This window comes from Cygnus olor, chromosome 3 (assembly GCF_009769625.2).
Source record: "Cygnus olor isolate bCygOlo1 chromosome 3, bCygOlo1.pri.v2, whole genome shotgun sequence".
Taxonomy (NCBI): Eukaryota; Metazoa; Chordata; class Aves; order Anseriformes; family Anatidae; genus Cygnus; species Cygnus olor.
In genome coordinates this window covers 109,788,709-109,811,406 of record NC_049171.1, presented here as the reverse complement: position 1 = coordinate 109,811,406, position 22,698 = coordinate 109,788,709, and the positions used below count along the sequence as shown (strand labels likewise).

Here is a 22,698-nt window from a genome sequence, read left to right as displayed (position 1 = left end):
TACAGCATTCCCCACCTAATTAAAACAATTGCCTGGAACACTGACAGTGTTACGTGGTTTCCTATTTGCATTTGTTGGCTACGTTGCCTTCCACATGTAAAATATTTTGCACAAAAATTATCTGATTGTAGAGTTCTGTTGTAATGAAACTAAAAGACAACCTAAAAGGCACTCCTCGTACGATCGTCAACATATTGTCTAGCATCAAAGCTGCAGAGATGTATTGCAGGAGAAGACTGGTTTTGATTTTCCAGATTTCTAATGTCCAGTTGACCTACAGAGAGAATAAGGCTCTGGCTGACATGTCAACCAGAAGATGGACTGAAAGATTTTTTGAGTCAAATTGTTCATATGCATATTCACTCCCCTGTACGTGATCCTTTACACCACGGACTTTTAAACCTGGCAAGGACGGTTTGCTGACGACCCTCTGCCCTGCAAAGCACCCTCAGTGTGCACACGGATGCTGGGAGCACTCCACCCTGAATTCCCAGAGTTAGATGATTATGGGATTAGAAAGGTAGAGGGAAAGTAGCTGGTTTGTGGAAAGGAACAAGTAATATCTGTCTAGGAAACAAGCATCTACTGGCAAGTAATCCTCCTTGCTCTTTGAGTGACTGTCAGTGCATACATATTCATACCCTGGGTGACTGCAAGCAATCTCAGCAAGCACACAGGTTACAGGCTCGCTGGGAATATCCCTGGGCTGCTCTGCCAAATGGCACATCGTGCCTTCTAGTCTCCAAAGGCAAAGTACTTGGGAAAGGAGGCTCCAGGTGGCTGCTCCACACGTCTTGGCAAAATTAAGTTACAAATTCTACGGAGAGCCTCTGAACTTTCGCAGAGAATCTAAATTCAAGACTTTGCTTTGTCCAGATGCAAAGATAAAGCAGACTAACATGTAGTGGATCGAAAAATACCTCATCCCTGTTTGCATAAAAGGTTAATCTCCTGATTTAAGCAGATCACAAGGCAAGTGAAACAGGTAACGTGACTCTAAGCCTGTAGGAGAAAATCTGCCTTGTACTCTTGAACCTCTGTCATGCTCCCAGGCGGCCACCAAAAAGGTCACATTCACTGAAGGAAGGAAAAAAAACAACAAAAAAACACAAGTGGGCATGGTCTCTAAGAGCTTCATAAGAAGCAGCAACAAAACTTCGACTGCGGTCTCAGCATAGAAGAAATGTCCTAAACTAAGACAGACTATACCTGTAGCCAAGTGGGAAACAAACGAGGCAATCCTCTGTGGTAGGGTGACAGGGTAAGAACAACTGCAGTACTCTGACTTCAAATTGTAGTCCAAAGCAAAGGGAAATCTCCCCAAATCAGTAATGTCTAGGTGCACCCCATGTGTAGATACTGATCTGATTAGCCGTAGACAGGCCTAAGAGATTCCCTCTGTTGTTGAAGACCAGACCTGCTGTAACTAATTTGTCTCGGCACTTTTTCCCCCCTCAACTTTCTGTTGAAGGAAGAGGCATGGAGGACAGGTGCAGCTCAAGAAGGATGAACACCATCAATGCCCATTATAGGGACAAGGAAGCTCTGCAGTGGAAGAGCCAGAACTTCTCAGAGGCGTCCAAGGTGGCTAAAAGTCCTCAGGGAGCCACTAATCATAAAGCAAAACCTTTAAAAATGCCACACCAGGTGTCCCACTTTTGATCTGACAGCCTGAGACGCCTCCGATTTCCACACGGCTCAGTGCTCCAGGAAGACACATTGCTCTCACATGAACCTCGCTGTGTCTCCATCCCTCCCAAATAAAAAACACCTATGACACAGTAGGAAGAATCCAGTGACACCCTGTTTATCAAAATCACTGTCACATTATTGTACGTTGACTGCTGCATGAGGGTGACAATGTGTGGGAGGAGTATTTGGCACATACACACCCAACAGCTCAGCGTTGCTGCCCACAGCCATGTAGATGAGTCTTCTTTGGGGACCCAACAGCCTGGCCAAGTACACAGAGCAGATCCAGAGGAATGGAAAAGTGTCCATGACTGTGCTTTAAGATGGCAGTAAAGATTTACGTGCTGCCATCAAAGGGACCACAAGTGACTGAAAAACTGTGACCTACATAGATGGGGAGTCTTTGGGGAACGTGATATGAGGCATCAAGTCACTCCAACACTAAGAAACAACCAGTTTCCAGCTCCATGTTCCTGAGATGAGAAGGAACTTATTCTTAGTTCCTATATTTCATCGTCAGTAGGGCTGCCGCTGACGGTAGGTTTTCACTGGGAAGGGAAGAAAAGCTGGGTTTGGAAGATAGCAGATAAGGTAAGATAAGACTTGGACAGCTCTCTCCAGGGAGAAGGGAGCTCTTATTTCTAGAGCAGAGAAGAAAGAAAGGAATACAGGCTGAGTCTTTGAGAGAAAGTTGTGCATGGGCAACTAAATGAATAAGTGTTTTGGTTATTCTGCCTCCTCCTCTGATCCTAAGGGAATTCATAGCTGAGGTGCAGACGGGAAATGAAGCCAAAGATCTGGACACCAGAACATAATCCATATATATATCAGTACCTACAAACCTCAGACAACTCACTTCTGCAGCTCTTGACACCTGACAACTCTGCAATGGGGAGAAGGAGCCTGGGATAGTGGCTTTATGGCTTCAGTGGCCAAATACAGAGGATAGTGCAACACCCCTGTTTGAGAAATACAGACTGTAGGACTACACCACTGTCCAAGTATTACATGATTTAAATCACCACCCACATTAGCCTCTGTGGATTCTGAAGGCAGAAAAGCCATGTGGCAAGTAAACATTCAGCTTGTCCAGAGAAAGAGCACCCACAGGCAGAAACTACAGCTCAGAAGTGCATCCTCATTGGACATGGCATGAGAAATGCCATCGCTGTACCCTGGGCTCTTAGCTGCCTGGTATGGTTCTTTTCTACTGCCATTACAGAATGGCTCCCAGGGTTTGGCCAAAGATACTTCTTGGGATCTTCTATGGGAAGACAACTCTTGGAGCACCAAACAGGAAAATATGAGTAGAGATCTTCTGGTATTTTTTTTTTTTTTGGATGGCAGCAGATGGAAATCTGCACATCTGGACATGGAGTTGAGGACAGCAGAGATCCCCATTCTGGTGCTGCTTTTCAGCCTCGTGGCTGAAGTCTCTGATTAAATACTTAAAGGGGTTGTATTTCTCACCCAAAGAAAACAAGAATGGGCATGTTGGTCTGGAAAGGGGATTAACACCTACCACGTGGTGCAAGGCGCAGTGCCAGAAGGCTTAACTAAGGAAGCCATAAAAGTGAAAAGGGAAGAATGAAAGAGATACAATTAAATTGTAATAATGAAGATTAGAGCTAACCTAAACCAAGAATAGCTGTGATGCAGTGAAGATTGTTCCACGTGGAACAGAGGCACTTGACAGTATGCTGTGCTCATGTAACTGAATATGCAGTCTATGAGGTGAGCAGTAGTAGGACACCTGGTAAGTCTAAAAGTCTCCGGTACAACTCTAAGCTTGTAGCCCCCAAGAGCAAATACACTTAAGGATGTGACTCAAAGGATAAACCCATTTTCCAGTGGCAACTGGATTACTGCTATTGCAACCTCTGTACCTCATGCAATAATTGTAGTTTATCAACATAGCATTCCTCATATGTAGCCCTACAAAAAAAATGTAATGTTTCTTTAAGCATTTGCAATTAGTGATGAATTATGTAAAACAAATCCATTACCTTCTGCATCAGGGTCTCCAAATGGATTTAATTCTGCTGCATCGGGATCACCAAAAGGGTTCGTACTAGAGTTAGCCAGGTCTGGTTCCTCTTCATCCAGGAAATTAAGCTTATTGATAAGCTCTAGAAATAAGTGGGAATATTGCTTCAATATACATATGAACTGCTCATCTAGCACATTTCAAGTTGTTGTTTTTTTTTTTAAACACATATCAACAGTCCCTCTGAACACTGTACCAGGGAATGACACCAACTGCACAACTAAGCAAATGCACTTTAGTAGTACAACAACAAAGGAGAAGAAAAAAAAAGTGAAATGAATGAAACTTCTATTTGCTGATCAGAACATGATGTAACAGAAATGAATAACAAGAAAGCTTCCTATTATCTCATTAAATAAATATTACAGAACATCTAACCAGCTAAATGCTGCAATTTCTTTTTGGTTGTTCACATACATGTTAACTACCAACATGAAATTTTAATTTTTGGAGGTAACATGCATGTAAAATCAGAGAGCAGGTATTTTGTCAAGTTAGAGAGGTCAAGTAATATTGACAACACAACTTCTGTTTTAGGCTTGGGTTTTGTTTTCTTTGTGTATGTGTGTGATTTTTTCTTTTCTTTCCTTGTTCATTATCAGATGACAATGCAGCTGTGGAGGGGATAGTCTCTTTCTCTATCGTGTTGTTACCTGTTGGATACACTACAAATTACTGAGAGTCATGCTGGGTGGAAGCACAGAGATAAAACTGACAGCTGAACACAAGCAGGAGTCAAAAGGTAATAGGTCACAGTAAATACAGACAATCAGAAACAGAAAGAAAGGAGGAAAGCTCATAGACCTTCAGAGGAACTGGCTGATTTAGCTGAAGGCATATTTGCTTGCTTTATGCAGTCATCTTGATCTTCATCTAAGCTGCTCAGAGCATTCAACTGGTTTACAATTTCTGTAAATAGAAGCCAGTCAAGACAAACGTAAGGCAAGGGCATTTAATGAAACAGAAGTGGCACAGACACTGTCACCAGAAAAAGATGGAGAGAGGGAGGGAGAGAGGGTAAAAGAGAAGACATTCAGTGTTAATTAAGAGAATACATTTAGAACAAGTCCTTACAACGATATACCTACAGCAAAGCAACCGTGCAGAACTCTTCAGTGATAATTTAACAAGAAACCCGGTTAATGGACATAAACAAAACATTGCTGGATTCCTAGTGTCAGCAACAGTAATTAAGTTTTATGTGGATAATTATGCACCTCAGTTCAAAACACAGATGTACTAAATATAATTTGAAGAGTTTTCCTGCTTGCAAAGAAAACCGAAATTTTAAACCATTGTCAATCGAAACAAAAGAGCCCCAGAACAATTTACCTCCCTATCAAGTCCTTAAGGCTAGAGAAAACTAACGCATGCGTACGCCTATTACAATCTGATTTATTTATACACACACATACAGTCTGATTATTTATCATTTACAACCAGTCTCCATGAAAACCCTACCTGTGACAAGCTGAACGTATATAATTGTTCTAAATTGGTCACTATTGTGCTATGAGAACGCGTACTGAACACACACAGTGCTTACATTTTCTAATGTAATGCTGGGCAAATAACACCCAACTGCTTTGTAAGATCCTATTTCAACTTCTGTCCATAGCGGAGAGTTGTGAATGCCATGAAATAACCATTTTAACAAGCATTGATCATAACGTTCAAGTCTCATCAAAACGTTGATGCCTCCCTAATTCTGGAAGGAAAGAAAGAAACAAAAACCAAGGTGGTCTTACTCCTGCACCCAAAGGGAAAAAATCTTCCCTGATCCCCTCCGAGTAGTTCCTACCCACAGCACCTGACGAATACAGGTGCTGCAGCAAAAGGTACTGAGCCTGAGGCATCTCTGCAAGGCCTCGGGCACCCGTTCCTGTGAAGAGGGGACAGACTTCCTCAGCCTTCTGGGTCACAAACAGGCAGGAGAAACAGTCCTGCTCTTTGAATATCATTGACCCCCATCAGGTTTTTTCATCTCTCATTTTTCCAATGAAGTAAAGGGATGACATCTTCTGGCGTCACCAGTGAAGCTGTGCGGATGCCCTGACCGTGCATTTACAAGCCAACCATCCTTGGATTTCCTTTAAACTCAAATCTCTTGGGTATACACAAAATTACTTCATAACACTTCCAGCTGCTGTTTTGCACTTGACTTTTTCTCAAACAAATTTGTTTAGGAACACAAACTTTTGTCACTGACTCTCATATAGTAATCTTCATTCTATGAACAAATGACAAGGAGTAAGATAGCAGACTATGGTTAAAACTGAGCAGCATTGTGACCGTACCAGCTTGTGCTGGTGCCCACAGCCACCCTGAGCTCCCCAGCAGGGCTGACTTGGACTTTTTCATAGGGCAACACTTTCACCAGGTGAGCCAACTCTTCTTTTCTTGCCTTCACAGACAGCATAAAGAAGCTGAAGGCAAAAACAGAGTCTAGAACCTGAAGGTATTTCGGTCACTTGGTTAAAATCTTTTTTTTCCAATTTGAAATCACTTTGCAAAGCTGTGCCTATCTGCAAATCAATGCAGATCTATGCTGCCACTGTCTGTGGGGCGTAATCAATTCTGACAGTGACAAAGGCACAGCAGAATTCCTCCTCACTGCACCTCCTCGGTAGTCTTGATCTTCAATCAAAACCTACTTGGATGAGATTAGATCTATCTACACAGAGTTAATTTCACCATCCTCACTTCCTTCTTTTTAGTGCCAACAAACAAGACTATTGTCCTAAAAAATAACACCAAAACCACCCAAAACCTCTTAGTTTTCTCATTATAAAATCATGTCTACACCTTAGAGATCTGAACAATATAATGCTGTCTTGTGAGAATATTTAAGACTCAAGATACACAAAGGCAAATACCTTGCTGTACTCAAATAAAACAGAATTGACCTTATAAAACACTAGTACAAATAAATTACTAGTTTATAACAGAGTGAGATGCTGACATGATTTACAGTTTATTATTCCAGCATGTGAAAAAAAATAAAACAATTACGATTCAGTCTTTATTGTCAGAAAATAACAAATTAAATTCAGAGCTTTAAAAAAAGGGAATTCTTTGATGTGGTCTGAATCACTTGGTCTCATCTGCCAACCTAAACACCCGTATGCACTACAATGTTTCTCATTACAATATTAAAAGGTTTATGTCATTTTTTGGAGAGTGGAAATGGTAGGTTGGAGATTTATGCCCTATATTATCTTTTTTATATATCTCATTATCTACAAACGTATATTAGCTTGTTCTACAAGTACAGTGTATAAATCACCAGGGTTTTTTTCTTCCTTCTCTCTCACTTTTTTTTTTTAAAGCAGCTTGGTGCTACTGAAAAAAAAAAGAGTAAAGGTATCTGAAACTTGTATGAGATGTATGGTTTTGCAAATGGCAAGAAAGAGTTACCCATATTGGTCTCCAGAAGCCTGCTCTTGAAATACACTGAGGTGCAGACTCCTGCAACAGATCGCACATGGGCATGTTGCTCAGTCCATGTGGCACCCCAGGAGAGTCTTCACGCTCCCATAGGATGGAGCGTGAGGCAACCATTAACTTCAGCATAAGGCTAAGTAGCAATTAAAACATAAAGGGAAGCAATGCATGGATTACTACCCTAAGTTTGAGAGTTACAAGCCACATTCATTCAAGCACATTGGAATGCCTCGTCTTCAACTGAGGACTACAGACAGGATAAATCTAGCAGGTTTTAATTCATCTTTTTTCTTTTTAATTAACATAGAAGCTAAAATATTTGAAACTTTGAATTTCATGGATACAAACATTATTTTTATGTTCACACAAAACAGAACAGTTAGGTGGAGATATAGCTTTTACATGTGATAAATTTAAAGAAGAAACATTGGGAAGGAAGGGGAAAATGTCTGAGATGGAAGGAGATTTTTTTCTGAATGGAACTGGTGTTTTGAAGGGAAAACATCTTTCAGTCTCGTCTTAAGTTCAGTTTTATGGCAATAACTCCTGTGTTGACCACACCGCATTCCTCAGTGCTTTTGAGGTAGGTCAGAATTGCATCAATGATTTCATAGCTGAAGAAACAGAGGCCTAGATACTCGCCCAGCATTAGGCAACACATCAAGGAAGAGAAGCAGCGTTTCCTAACTCACCTGCACCATCTAGAGCCCTATTCAGCAGGTCTCTCACGTTCTCCTAGTAGTGGATATATTTATTCATCTATAAAACTGTAACTTGGGACCGAATGAAAACTTATTAATTCTTGAACCCTGCAAAAGGAACAGCGTCTGTGAAAAAGACTGGCAGCAACACCTGTAGCTGCTGCTTGAGAATGACAACATTTCAGTCATGGAGTCATCCAACGTTTCTATGAGAAGAACTTGAGTCAAAAAGATAATAATCCCTTCTGTTTTACTACTTGCATTTCGCTTTTTCAAAGCTTGCTTACAAACATTAACACTAACTCTGCAATCCTCCCATCGTTCCTGTGAAGTACCTATAGCCAGTATCCCCATTTTACAGTTGGGAAAACAGGCACACCAAGACAAAGTGATTTGCCGTAGGGGACTGTGAGTCAGCGAAGGCATTCCAGCCCGCTCGGCTGCCAACACCCTAACAAGGCAAGAGATGAGAAAATGTTGGGAGCAGCAAGCTTTCAAAAGGGTTATGTAACTTCCTCAATTAACTTTATGGGATTCTGTGAACACAATTATTTTTAAAATAAATTAAAAAAGAGAACATCACCACATCAGTTCTGTTCCCTAATTTCCTTCTTTCTATATTTCCTCCTATTTTTCTACAATGATCCCTACCTCTAGCTATCAGAGACAGCATTCCCCATTCTCCTCTGCTCCTGAGCTGTCCTGGTGTTTTATTAGTTTTTCCCACTCACTATATTTGTCACAGGAGTCACTCCAACTGGCAATGAAATCAGAAGCCTTTACATTGTCTTGAACACGTGTTGAAATGGATCCTTTACATTTTATTTATAAATGTTTACTTACCGCCTTTGTTTCATACTCTCCCATTTACTTGGAAAACTACGTGTACTCATTCGCCTTCAATAGCCCTCCTATCCTTCTTGTCTAGCTCAGGAAAAGTTAGTCAGGCTAACGAAGCAACTCAGCTCTTACAGCCAACCGAACAGCTCTGAGGCTGACCCTTCCTCCTTCGGTGCCCTGAATGATGCATCCACAAAACAGCCGGCCCTGCCATCTTGTATCATTGGAACACAGATCAGAACAGGCTGAACAATGAGCAGATACCATAATTCAATAAGTACTTATTGCTTCTGCCTTGCAAGTAGTTAGTGCAATGTTTGCTTAAAACATCTTATATTGGCCTTTACCACGATAGCTGCAACAGCTGAAATGCCTCTAAAACTTCAAGATAGGACTTGACATTGTGTGTACGGGGAGGAAAGGCTCTGAACTACCCTAACGTATGTCAGTCAGCTCACCCCTCCCCATCTACCTCCAGGGATGGGCACTACGTAGACAAAGGACAGTGGACAGAATAGACTGAGCTACAGCAGCTTTCTGTGTGTTCAGGTGTTGCTCATTTGGATGCTGAACACTGCAAGAATAGTAAAGTTGAGAAGCAAGATCTGCTGCTTTTCATCTGGTGTCCTTCTGCACGTGGGTTTTCTGTAGCAGTCCTCAGAGCAGAATCCAGGCATATCTTAATAAAATATATCTGCATAATAGTTTATATAAACTTTATGTAGCATCTCCTTCATGTGCCCTTCTTTCGGGGATTATAGGAGTGCCTGCTGAACACGTCAGTGTTTGTTTGCTGTTCTGAACGTGCAGATGAATTATTCTGGTTGCAGAGACTCTGCAGGGTGATTTCAGTGTGACCAGAGTGGTATTTCACTACTCCTTGCAAGACATCTCTCCCTCTCAAATATTTCATTCTGGATTTACCAATCTGCTATGTCCCAGACAAATACAGCATAAGTAGAGACTTGATTATGGTACAAAACTTTTAATTGAATATGTAAAGCATGGAGAAAACATATTTGCATCCTTTCACAACGATAACTGTAACAAAGCAATAATCACTTCAGGCTGAACCTTTCAATTGCAACAAAAGCTCAAAAAGAAGAGAGGCAAGTAATGTTTCCAAACACCCAACCAAGGTTCCTCAAGACTTTCAAAAATAGATTTGAGAATTCACTTCATTGCTTGAGATGCTCTACTCCATTTTACAGAAGGATCCCATTATTTTAACAGACATTTTTTAAAAATCACTGGCAGGCAAGAAGGCTGGAACAAAAAGTTCCTTTGTCCTTTCCTGATTCTTTTCTTACACGAAGAATTCCTACAGAACTCATCTTGAGCAGTACTATACAATGATATCTGCCAACAATTTATCACATCCTGATCTAACGTACGTCGATTACTTCAGCTATCCTGGACACATTAAGCATTTTCATCAGCAAGAAATTCAAATGTGGTTATACCACCTCACTTCAATGGAATTATAGTAGTAAGGTTGTTTGAAGGGTTGGTGAAGACACCAAGTCTCCTGATTTCATTTCCATGAGACACTCCCAAGCAAAAGAAGTATGCTGCTTGGAATTACCACGTTACCGAGCAGAATCTCAGCACCTACTGATGGCATAATTCACTTCACAGTTATTTTCACATGCTTATTTCACTTCTGCTCATCCTCTTGCTTTCTCACTCACTAGGCCTTTCCTGTCTGCCTTTTAGTCCTCTGTTCACATTACAGAATCGCATTGTTTCTTTGCTTCCCTAAAATGCTCTCTGCCTCACGTACTCTCTCCTGAAAACAGGGAGCAGGCATACACACACACTAATCAATTATCCTAAATTCACAAAAATTAAACTTGGTTCAGTTATTGGTTCTGGTTTGCTCAAATTATCCTAGATTTTGTTTTGGATTGCTTTACAGCAAAACACAAATAAAGCATATGGATAAATTCTGGGGAACACAGTTGGCAATTAGGATAGCAAACTCTTTTACCATCCTTGTGGCAAAACCAACCTGTAATTTTCGCAGCCTTTTCCTCTTGATTCACTCTGTTTTCTTCATCTTCTTCATTGTCTTCCTCAAAGTCATCTAGATTTCCAATATCAGCTTGCTTCATACTCATCAAACTAGCCAGGCTTTGCATGTCTTCATCCCTAAACAATAAATTTCAAACCAGGCATTAAAATGGAGTCTGTTAATACCACATCTGATACTACTGCATTATTAAAAATCCTTTAAATGTTTTTATGCCTTCTTTTCTTCAGGGAGGTCTCTGATCTCAGATCTGATCTTGAATACAGTGTAAGAACAAAATGAAAACACTCATGTATATTAATTTCTGAAGGGAAAGGTTTCTTGTAACATAATTCCAAATGGTAAAAAACGGTGCTATCTTGCATTAAGAGTTAATTTAATAACTGATTCTTAAAACTGTAAGCCAGTCCAGAAATGTTACTGAATACACATCTGGTCTCCCTTGCTTAAAGTGAAAATGCTTGGTCAGAGCTACTGTCCGTACACTGCATGTGACCTATCACTAGATTGATTCAAAACTCCAGACACTGTTACAGAGGTAAGAATCCCTTTCTTAAATACACAAATTCATAAACGGTATAAAAACATACCAATGGCCAATTTCACTTGTTATCTGACTGTCTCTCTCACACAGATATAGATATCTTTCACATGACTGTACCTTTCACATCAAACGTTTGCTGAAAAGATGACTGCAGGCAGATTCAGATGAATAGACATTCTATATTTGTTCCACAAAAAAAAAAAGATTTTTTAAGAACCTATCATTCCTGAAGCACCAGTGGTCTTACCTCCTCTCTTTGAAAACCATTTCATTAGGTTTATTGGGATTAATCAAGTATTTTTTAGCTCCTTGCAGTAAGACAGACTGGAGATTACCTGGCTGAGGAGCAGCTCTGCTGAAAATGGCCTAGGGATCTTGGCAGAGAGCAAGCTCAAAGCAAGCCAGCACCATGCCCTGGCAGCCAAAGGAGGCAAAGAGCATCCTGATCTGCACTAACAGGACCACAGCCAGTAGACTGAGGGCAGTCATGACTCGCATTCACTTGGAGCTCGTTGGACTGCATACAGAGTACTTGGTCCCAGTGTTTGGTCTCACGGTACAGGCAAAGGTGTTGAGAAACTGGAACAAGTTCAGCAGGGGACCACTGAGCTGGCTGAGAGCAGGAGCATTTGCCCTACAAAGAGAGGCTGAGGGAAATGGATGCGTGGAGCCTGGATAAGAGCTGGATGGCTTCAGGGACACCTGGCAGCAGTCTACCAGCACCTATGAGGACATGGCTGAGAAGACAGTGGTGCAAGGCAGGAGGAAGAGAGTCATCAGACAGCAGAAAGGCAAACTGAAACCAGAGCTGTTCTAATCTGATGCAAGGAAAAACGTGTGGCAGTCACCATCAAGCAATGGCATGGGTTGCCTGGAGAGGCTGCACAGTCTCCAGTCTTGGAGTTTTTCAAGACCCAATGGGATAAAGCCAGAGCAAACTGCTCTGATCACACAGCTGGCTCTCCTCTCAACAGGAGATTGGATTAAATAACCCTACAGGTCCCTTCCAACCTGTATTGGTAGAATGACTCTATGTTCTTTGAAGCTGTGATCATGATAAAACTAGGTGCACAGATTTTGTGACTAATAATGCTAGGAAAACTATACAAATTATTTTTAAGGTACCATCTGCATGAATGAAAATGACTTAATGAAAGTGACTTAACTAAACATTCCTCAAATCTGCATGGGAACAGATGCACTTAAAACATGGCATTAAAAGTAGTGATTTAACATGCTACAATCAGAAATTCTTCAGGACAATCATTTGAACTCTGATTTCAAAGTAATCAGCACTACAGAACCTGCAGTTACATGGGCCAACTAAGTGCTCTGTAACTATTTGTAAAAATAAAGTAAGCAACTATCAAGAAGTTGCAAAGACCTTTCCATTCATGCAAAATCCTCCAGGTTTCATCTTCCTGTTTTGATAACCAATAGGTTAAATAAACTCTTTAAGCACAGGGGAAAAAATGTAGCATTAGTAGAGTCAACTATACTATATAACTGCATTGAAAGGCAGGCTCTTTCATGCACTGAAGACAAATAGCTGGAAGCAGTTAGTTCTCAGATCTTGTATGACACTTGCTCATGTAAAGTTTAGAAATAAAAAGGTCTCCAAAGCATTATTTCCTTCTCTTAAACTGTCCTTTATGTATTTATAATCTTTCTTCTGTGTCTAAGAAGTAAGGTTTTTGGTGTTGCACAGCAAAAGGTTGCCATATTTTCTCTATAAAACACACAAAATAAAAGTGAACCTCACTTTATAGAACTACAACAGGCTGTAAATCAGCCCAGGCATTTTCTCGTATGCTCATGTATCTGACACCTGAATTCTCTCTCTTACCTTACCCTGTCTCGTAGGGCATTCTCTATTTACACATACTGAAAAATCAATGCTTTCATAAACACCAGGTTTTGATTTATTTTTTTTCCCAGATTCCTGGTTCAGGTTAATATTAAAATCCTATTGTCAACTTACAGTCTATCTGACTTGAAGTCTACAGCCTGAGACAAGTCAATTTCAACAGGAAGAAGGCATATGCCATCTTAAATGGGTCAGTTTTTACAAATTATGGCCTCAAAATGCCCTAAGAGTCTAGTAGAGCTGTAGTAGTCTGTTTATAGTTCATAGATGCTGATTATTCCCCAAAAGTCAGGAGGTTATCTGATACTTTTTCCTTCCAGCTGCAATGCCATGTTAAACCACAGCTAAATACTTCAAAATATCATTCTATATTTTAATATATCAAAATATCAAAAATATATTCATCATATATGAATAAAATTTATATCATAGCTCTAAATGTAGTTCCCAATGGGTTAACCAGAGGAGGGAAATAGTAATACTAATGAATGCATCTGTGGGTTTTAAAGCATACGAACAAAAAGATAGCCTTTTTATGTCAAAATGTGTGCCATAACAAAGCTTTGGAAAGCTGTTAATACAACAATCTGGGGGTACTACAGTGCCATGTGTCTCCAAGTATATTCAGAATAACAGGAGCAGTAAGTAAACCCTTAGCCTTTTGGAGGGAAAAGAAACAAACAAACAAAGAGGTAAAAGAACCACTAAAACAGTAGTTTTCTGATCTACCTCTTTTTGTTCTGCCTTTCTCACATTCCCATAGCCTATATGGGACAGAAAGGAAGAGCAAAATGGGATGGGTGACAAATGGTCCATCCTCCAGCCACATAGAGTTGTTCACATCCTACAACTTGAATCTGACAAACTGCAGGAGAGGTTATAGTATATGGAAAAACAACTTGTATGCTTTGCACGCTCCACAGGTTGTTGAAATATGGGACAGAACTAGGTGGGTGAGTAGGGGCAGTGGTAATCAGTGCCCACGTGAAGTCATTTCACAGGAGGTTCTTATGTTCGACCCAAAATCTGACTTCTGACTCCACCCTCTCTCACCTTGCAAGTGGTTTTGTCTTTCTTCCGTTTCTTGTGAAATAGAACTAGGTGCTCTTTCCCACATTTCCCTTGCAGTCTGCTAAGGGTATTGTTGGAAAAGTACACACACGCACAAACGGACACTCCTGCTGCTTTCAAACATGTAGATATTCTTAAGCTGCTGTTATTTAAAATGTCTGTAATGGCAGAGGACAAGCTATTTGTCTCTGAAGAACACAGGGCTATAATCAGAGTAAGAAATGGCTCTTACTCAGACTAAGAAACTAAGTATGGCAGGAATGATAGGTATGCTAAAGGATTCTCTCTAATTCCGCCATTCTATACAGAAAGAGCTATTTATCCAAAGAACACTTTGAAAAGCAACATGAAGCAGGATATTTGTGTGTGTTAAAAAAAAAAAAAAGAACACAGAAAACTTACGTGGCTTTCCCTTCCCTCAGGAAAATACAAGATAAAGAGAATTGTAGTGTGGCAGATACTATTTTCTTCGACAAAGGCTTGAATTTTAACTTGACATCTGTTTGTGTAGGCATGGGGCTTGCGTATTGCTTCATGTTGATGCTGCTGGTGGCAAGAGCTTTTCTGCGGCCAGAAGGAGATTCCTGAAAGCAAAGGAAAAACAAAACTAACATAAAAGCTGTTGTTCACTAAAACCTGCATGTTCATAAACAAACAAACAAATTAAATCCACATCATTCTTTTTTCAAGTATGTAAGCAGTAGCGATACCTATGGTCCTTTTAAGAGACAGAAACCCACTTCTACACCTAGGTCACAGCCACTAATGGTGGCCCTTTGAACACATGCTTAATGCAATATAAAAAAGACAACTTCCATTGTGATTAGTGGTCTTCCATTAGAGACCCTAAGTCATTCAGGGCTTGAGTTTATAGTAGCAACCACAACAGGTATCAATTTAAGAATGGGGGAAACACATTACTCCTTTGGCAAACTGGAGCAGGCGTTGATCCAACCCGTGAAGACATAGCTTTCAATTACACATATATTTCTATATGTAGTGGTACTGGACTATCAAGTTAATATTGCAAACCACTGTCTGTACTCAGTGCTCAAATACAACATGTGGATATTCTTCAAAGCGATGGTACTCCTCACTAGTGCTGCACGCATACTAGCAAGAGTGACAGGTTTCTGAAATTAAGGCTGACAATGGTTCCAAAAATATTGATAAAAACTTTGCAAGGAAAGAAAATAAAAAGCAAGATAAGAGAAAGATAAAAAGCCAAGGTGTATTTCAAAAAGTATGTCACGATAAAGATGCTGCTCACAGTTTAACAATTCAGACAAACTAATCTAAAATGCATCTAAGAATCTACTCTCTTGTTGTGTCTAATATCAGCAGCAAAGGAATGATTATATGTAATAAAGCTCCAGGAACAAAAATAAAACAAAAAAGCCCTGCTGTTAACTCTTTTGAAAACTATTCTCACAATACAGCTATGTTTTATTGCAGCCGACAATTTGTGTTGAATAAAGAATACTAATTCAATCAAAACATTCAAGCATCCTTTTTCAAAGTACTTGACATTTCCGCCCAGCAGAATAAGTCAGAATGTAATATGTCATCCCCAAAGAATACCTTGTTTAAAAAACCAGCCTTATCTGTCAGATTATGCACAGCAATATTATACAGAACTATTAGTGCATGTAGATACCTTATGAATGAATTTCAAAAATGCATCAAACACTTGAGAAGGATTTAGGCCCTCTCAGAAGCAATACTTAAGAATATGCAAATACCCTCAGCTGACGCCAGTTGCACAGATGCGACTACCACAAACAATATAGGCGCTCTCTCCCCGGCCGCCACTGTCAATCAGAGAACAAGATTAAGGTCCAAGGTCCTGACAACGTGTAAAATGGAAAGTCTAATCAGGGACTTTCAATTATTACACAGATACTAACGACAGTAATCTGTCATTGTACTGCACCTTGCGAATAACTGAATGTTACAACTCCTTACAGACAGCCAAGACTTACTGCCAGGTTTGTTTGGAAAGCACCAGGAGAGATGTGGCATTTCTTTTTCACTAGGTAAAGATACGGAAGCAGTTTGCATCTTGAGAGGAACCTGTTTCATAATGCAAAATGTCTCGATTTTCACACTATGGTGTGAAAATAGTGCTCAATGTGAACAGAAAGGAAGTTTGCTAACCCTCTTCTAGTTTTCCCCCTTTTTTTATAGCATATTTAGAGAAAACTGCCATATATAACGTGGTGTGCAAATATTTATGTAGTGGGCGTGGTAAAAACGACTTGCCAATTCCAGTGCATGTACTTTTCTGCCAAACAGAAAAGGAGCAAGCAGAAACTGGAGAATAACTGCAGTTATGCCCTCCCCTTCAGCCAGCCCAAAGGCAAACATCCCGCCGGTGGGCTGTAGTCACCAGGAAACATTTGCCACACAGACGACATTCTCTTTTGAATCCATTGGGGTGACCTTCTGCTTGCAAACAACAAACCATTACACCCTAGCTGCCTAAAATCTGTACTGTGGCATCACAGTTATTCTTACTGAAATGATGGATAGCAACATAACTTGATTATGTGGAAAAACTCTTACTTAGTTCATTATTGCCAAGTGATGAAATTAGGTTTTCCCTTAAAGACTACGCCATTTTTTCTCTTTTTAAAGAAGCACATCTACTTCATAACAATTTCTTTGATAAAATAACTGAGATGCACATTGTCTTTATGAAGGTGATACTACTAAAAAGTCAAAGCAAAGCAGCAAAACCATCCAGAAGACCAGTTTGACAGTGAATCTGAAGTGAGGAGAAAGGACAGAGTGTTAAACTTTCAACCTAAAAGCTGGACACAGCCATGGACTCAGGAGAATTTTAGAATGACGCAGAATTACATCCTCACCACTCATGTATTTATCCTACAACTGATCCTCTTGGCATCTGCAGCTTCAAGTTATCCGGGCCAGAGAGTGACTGCGACCTGATTCGGGAAGGAGGCGAGGTTCTCCCAGTGAAGATGATGCTCAACAATTTTTTGTGAAATCTGCTTGGGTGAATTGGTACGGAGGAGGAGATGAGCACATGCAGCTGTATGCCAGTACGGAACAGCCGTGTGCAAGGAGATTCTCCTAGCACTGAATGCCCAGAGGTGCTGCAGAGAGTAAGACACACTTGGCACTCATGTTCAGCCTTCCCGAGAAAGGAATTCATTTTATAATCTTCTCGTGGGCTAAAGACAGAAGTTGATTTTTCAGGTTCCAACTGAAATAAGAGTCTAAATATGTCTATTTATTGTATTAAAATACAAAACCAGCCTCTACTCTTTCAAGTTTTATTGGCCCTAATATGTGAGTTTAAGTCCTCCTAGTCTCCCAGAAAAATAAGTCTATTAGAACTTCAGTTTTATAAATAATAGCAATAAAGATCTTTATACCTCTGTTGCAGTGTTTTTCCTTTTAAAAAGCATATGCTTAGCATTCCATGTTTTTAGCTATACAAATGGGGGAGGGAGGAGGGTCTTTTTGCCCGAGAAGGATATTCCCAAAGTGCTTAGGTCCTTGACTGATTTCACAATGGGTTATGCTTTCTACCCTCCCATACAATCAACTTTTAAAAGTTTGTCTTTAAATGCCAGAACATATTGAGCTACCACTTCCCAGAAAGGTTGTAGCATTTGTTTAAAAAAAAAAAAGCCAACAAAAAAAACTTACCACACATCACAAGTGATCCCAGAACCACAGAGAACCTTTGTAGAAGAATAAATAATTCCTATTATATTCATATCATAGCACCCATTCAATAGTAAAAGTCTGATCTGCTCTTACTCGTGTCTCATAAAAGCACGTGGGATTTTGTAGAAGGTAAAGCAGGAATCACAATGCATTTTTATTTATTTTTTAATTGCTCAACTTTTCTCATTTTAACTGTATGGTCTTTGTTCAAAAGCACAAGCCTCAATGATCCTTCCAGGTATTTGACACACACCTGACTGCTGGAGTTGCTGCCTCACATTTTGTAGAAGCTAGCAAAACAAAAATGAACGTAGAAAATCAAAAGACTTCCTAAGAACCTAATAAAGTACTTGGCTTCAGAATTGAAGGCTTGAAGGACCCACATACCTTGATCACTTCTACAGTCAGTATAATGCGAAGAAATGCTCTGAAACACCAGCTGCTGTCCTTGGGGACAGGTTGCTGTGAATTTTTGGTGTGAGGGATCCTCCTCCTCTTTCCCTGCTAAAGCAGACCTTTGACAGCGAACAGAACTAAAATATTCTGACAAAGAAAATGAGACTGGTTAATCTGCACCACATTTGCAAAACAAAGATGTTTGGATGGAAGATGATCGCAGAGGACAGATAGTCACCTATCAGTGTTCAACAGCACCCAGCTCCTCCACATGAAGCAAGTCCAAAGATTAACACCTCCACGTGGAAGGTCTGAACTTGCACCCTTCATTTAAAGGAGCTCCAAATAATGCAATAATGCAAATATCATGCAATTGTCTTTCCTGAAAAAAACATACGTTTTAATGACTTGTAATTAACAACCTTGTGTCCTGTAATTACCAACTCCTGGTGAGTCTTCCTCAAGGTTAAGATAAGAAGTGCAAATAAGAAAGAAGCAGCTTTGTGTTTTCTGTTCAACAGACCTCACACTTCTGGAGTTCCAAATAAACACAGTATTTGCCAGCTTTTAGTTGCAGGATGTATTCCTCTAGGCTATGTGGGCTAGGGAAAGAGTCCCACTGCAGAAAAGAGCAGAAAGCATCTTACCTCTCAACACCTGGCTCAGCTTCTCTGTGCAGACCTTCGTGCCCTGCTACACTGCAGTCTTTAATCCCCAAGACCCAATGGGGTCTCTATGCACTCTCTCTATACTCTAGAAGTCTCTAGGTCTCTATACTCTCCTCTCTATACACACACATTGAGGAAATGTAGTGAAGTGTTTCCATTCAGCAGAAACGAGATGAAACAGTACCATACTCCTGGATTATTTGGATCCTAAATGGTAAGTCTCCATCTCCAGCCAGAATCTATTAAAAGATGCATAAACACTGTACAAATATCCAAAAAAGACCTAAATGGGAAAGACAAGTTTCCTAACTGGATAGCGCTATTTTTGTCAGAAGAAACAATGTGTTTTAACCGTAACCCAGAGAAGGAAGACATAAAGCATATTATTTTGAGAAGCTGTCTTTTCACATTTTATAAATGAGAACGCTAAAAAAAATCCTGCAAAGCTATGGAGATTTTAAATAGGAGCATTTTGCTTCACACTTGGGTACAAAATAATCAGACAAAGCAAGTTTCCTAGCTATATATGAAAAAAAAAAAACAAAAAAAAAAAAACAGAAGAACAAGTTTTGAGGATTTCTCTTTTCTGAGGCATTGTAATTAAACGGAGCATGTTTCCAAGGAAAGCTACCCTGTGGCACAACACCCCCGGCCCCCGAGGCCCCCCCAGGCTGCAGGGAGGACCAGGGAAGTTCTCCCTCCCCGGCAGCTGGATGCCAGCCCCGACAGCCAAGTCACCAACGCCATCTTGCTCCAATGGAAAGATCACTGCTTCACCAGCAGAGCAAAATGGATCACTAGAGAATTTAATTTGTGAGAGTATACAGCAATTAAATGCTAAAATAGACAAGCTCCAGGGAGGTCTCTCAACTGGAGAGAGTAAATTAGAAACTATGTCAGTTAAAATAATTTAGACAGTCGGATGGGAGATTTGGAGGACCGAATGCAGACAGCACGATCTGCGCTGAAAATTTGTTTAAAAGCAAATAATGGTTCAAGGTACCCAGAACATTACTAAGAATTATGATGCATCTGAAGGCAGAATTTAATGTTTAAAAAATCCTGCACATCCCAGGAAAGTCTGAGCCCTAGACATGAGAACTGGAAAGGAAATTAAAAACAAACGTTGCAATGGCTATACTTGATTTTTTTTATACACGTATTAGTTTTTATATATATATATATATATATATATATATATATATATAAAATATGCATACGTATAGGTTTATATATATAAACATAAGTGCATGTAGATTGATGAATTGAATGTTGGAAGCACAACTCGCCATTTATTACTCAGTGTCAGCAAGCACTTGGAGTAAGCACAACGAAAAGATCTGCTACTACTGCTCCTACTGACTCCCAAGGCCTGCTTTTAGAAAGCCCAGTGTGATTTCACCACTGCCCTGAGAGGCCATGGGATGTCATGAATGGCTCTTTCTTACCAAAATCATACCTGTGGTGAGCTCACACAACATGACACAGGTCGACCCACTATTCGTCTTCAGGTGGATCTTTTGCACTCTGCAAGCCTCCAAAGATCAACATCAGATAGGAAGTTCGGAAAGTGAAATGGTACCTAGCAAACTGAAGTAATTTCATCTACACTACGCAAACTACAACCAAGTAGTAGTTAGAAGTCCTGCTTTGCTAATAAAAATACTAACTACAATAAACTTTTTAGACATTTACTGACCAGATGGCAAAAAAAAAAAAAAAGTGCAAGACCAAAATCTTATTCTTGCAATTTATCATTAGATCTCCTAAGACAGGTAGCCACTTCTGAAGTGATCTTGATGTTTACAAAGATCAATAGAGAGAAGTTTACAGGTGAGGTGTGTAATTTTGATCAGCAGCAGAGAACTACTGAACCTTGAAATACTCAGCCTTGGCCATTTAGTACATTGGGAACACCCCCTGAACTCTTCCAAAGAGGGATGCACATGAGAGGTAACATGCTGAGGAACACTTGCCATGGCATTTCTACCCTTTCTCCTCCTTGCTCTTTTAGATGCTTTCCTCTAGAGATGCTATGCGAGTTTCTTTTTCATTACTGACAGGTTAAAGTTGACTTCTAGATACCTCCAGTCATCTGCTGAAGTACCTCCATTCTTACGTTCTACGCAAGCGCTTTGTAACGTACAAGAAGGTGCCTTTGCTTGCCCGTGCAGCAACACAGCTCATGCCACGCTGCTCAGGAGCCCTGGTACACGTGGCCATCCCCTACCGCACCATAGCGATGCAAATCGACGCAAATTGCATCCTCTCATGCAGTGCCCGGACCCGAATGTGCTGAGTAAGGCGCTAACACTGCCTATTGTGCTGCTTCCCTTTTGTGGCCATTTGCTCTCTCCTGCTGGGACTGTTACATGCCTGGTGGCAGGGACAGCATGTTTCCTTCCAGGTCCCAAAGGCTACAGCAGCCAGGTACATGACCATTTCCCCTAGCCTGTACAGCTACGTGCAAGCCCGCCTGTATTATCACACACATCACTTGGAAGAGCTACTGAGATCAAATCATTTTTAGACCGTGTGAGTCCTCCTGCAGCTCCTGTACAGAATTTTAGTTTTGCCGTGGACACAGGACACACGCTCATGGAGGGCTGGCCAAAGTTGGTGGAGAAACCTGTTATTACAGACCAGCTGTTTAAATCCACAAACCTTTGCTCCCAAAGGAGCGGATTTAAAGAAGCCTGGGCTCAGGTTGCTGCTGATACACGGCAGGTGATGCTGACTGTCGCACAAGGCACTGCATGCAGGGCTAGCGGCGTGACAGAAAACAACAGCCCTCCATTTTCTGCACACCCCGTGCCTCTGGGCTGGATCCTTCGTGGCATGCTGGCCCCCTCCGAGAGCAACTCAGGCATCCTGCTTCAGCAGGAGCACTCCCAATACAGTGTTCTCCCTGGTTTGGGTATATTTTTCTATTTTTGAAGGGTTCATTTTGTACGTTTTTTTATGAAGTTAACCTTAAAGCAGAGTAGAAATATAGAAAATTCAGCTAAAGCTAGAAGGTGACAAAGAGCAAATGATAGCTGGTTTCCAAACCTTTAACGGTAACAGGAGAAAAAATATCTGTGTAGTAGTTTTCCCCCATATAAGCTGCAGTACGCTCAGAAAAATAGAAGAAACTCCCACCAACAAGTAGGAACCAGAGAATTCTGGTTCATCACAGTAAGCTCAAGGGAGTTTCCTTGATAGCCAAGACTTTATATACTGCTCAGCAACTCAGCTCCACATTTTTCTGTGTATTAAGTGAAGAGCCTTATAGGGTAACTGTCATCCTACTATTTTTTTTTTCATTTTACCTATTTATTTAAAACAACAGACAATGCTTGTTAAAAATAATCTACATGTAAGCTCACATTCCAGAGCCTGGGACTTTACCCCTATTTTACCCAGGGGGAAGTCTCCACAGGGAGGAGGCATCCCATGAACTGTGTTACTGAACCTTCCAACAGTTATGTAAGAAAGTTGTCCAGTTAGTGTCCCCTGACTGAAGACAGTCTTTAGCTGAAAGTTGATAAATAAATATATTTCTGAAAATGGGCAAACCTAGTCGTTATTAGTTTCGTTTCAGATGTGAAAAAACGCCAGCCACACCTTTAGCTGCTTACATCTTTTCATTTTCCATTTTAGGCTCTAAATTTCCTTACTCTCTTTTGATTTAACTTTGAGACAAAGATCCAGAATC

At 40.5% G+C, this 22,698-nt stretch overlaps 1 protein-coding gene across 26 annotated transcripts in view; it reads right to left on the bottom strand.

Annotated features, from left to right (window-relative positions):
- EHBP1 (EH domain binding protein 1) overlaps positions 1-22,698 on the bottom strand; it is a 213,215-nt gene that overhangs the window by 121,049 nt on the left and 69,468 nt on the right. For 15 of the 26 annotated variants that reach the window (XM_040554143.1, XM_040554145.1, XM_040554146.1 and 12 more), the window contains 4 exons: positions 14,641-14,822; positions 10,736-10,875; positions 4,544-4,648; positions 3,699-3,821 (listed from right to left, as the gene is read on the bottom strand). In XM_040554143.1, coding sequence (XP_040410077.1) covers positions 3,699-3,821; positions 4,544-4,648; positions 10,736-10,875; positions 14,641-14,822 — 550 coding nt within the window. The remainder of the gene's footprint in view (positions 1-3,698; positions 3,822-4,543; positions 4,649-10,735; positions 10,876-14,640; positions 14,823-22,698) is intronic. The other 11 variants (XM_040554163.1, XM_040554160.1, XM_040554161.1 and 8 more) reach the window with 1 other exon arrangement.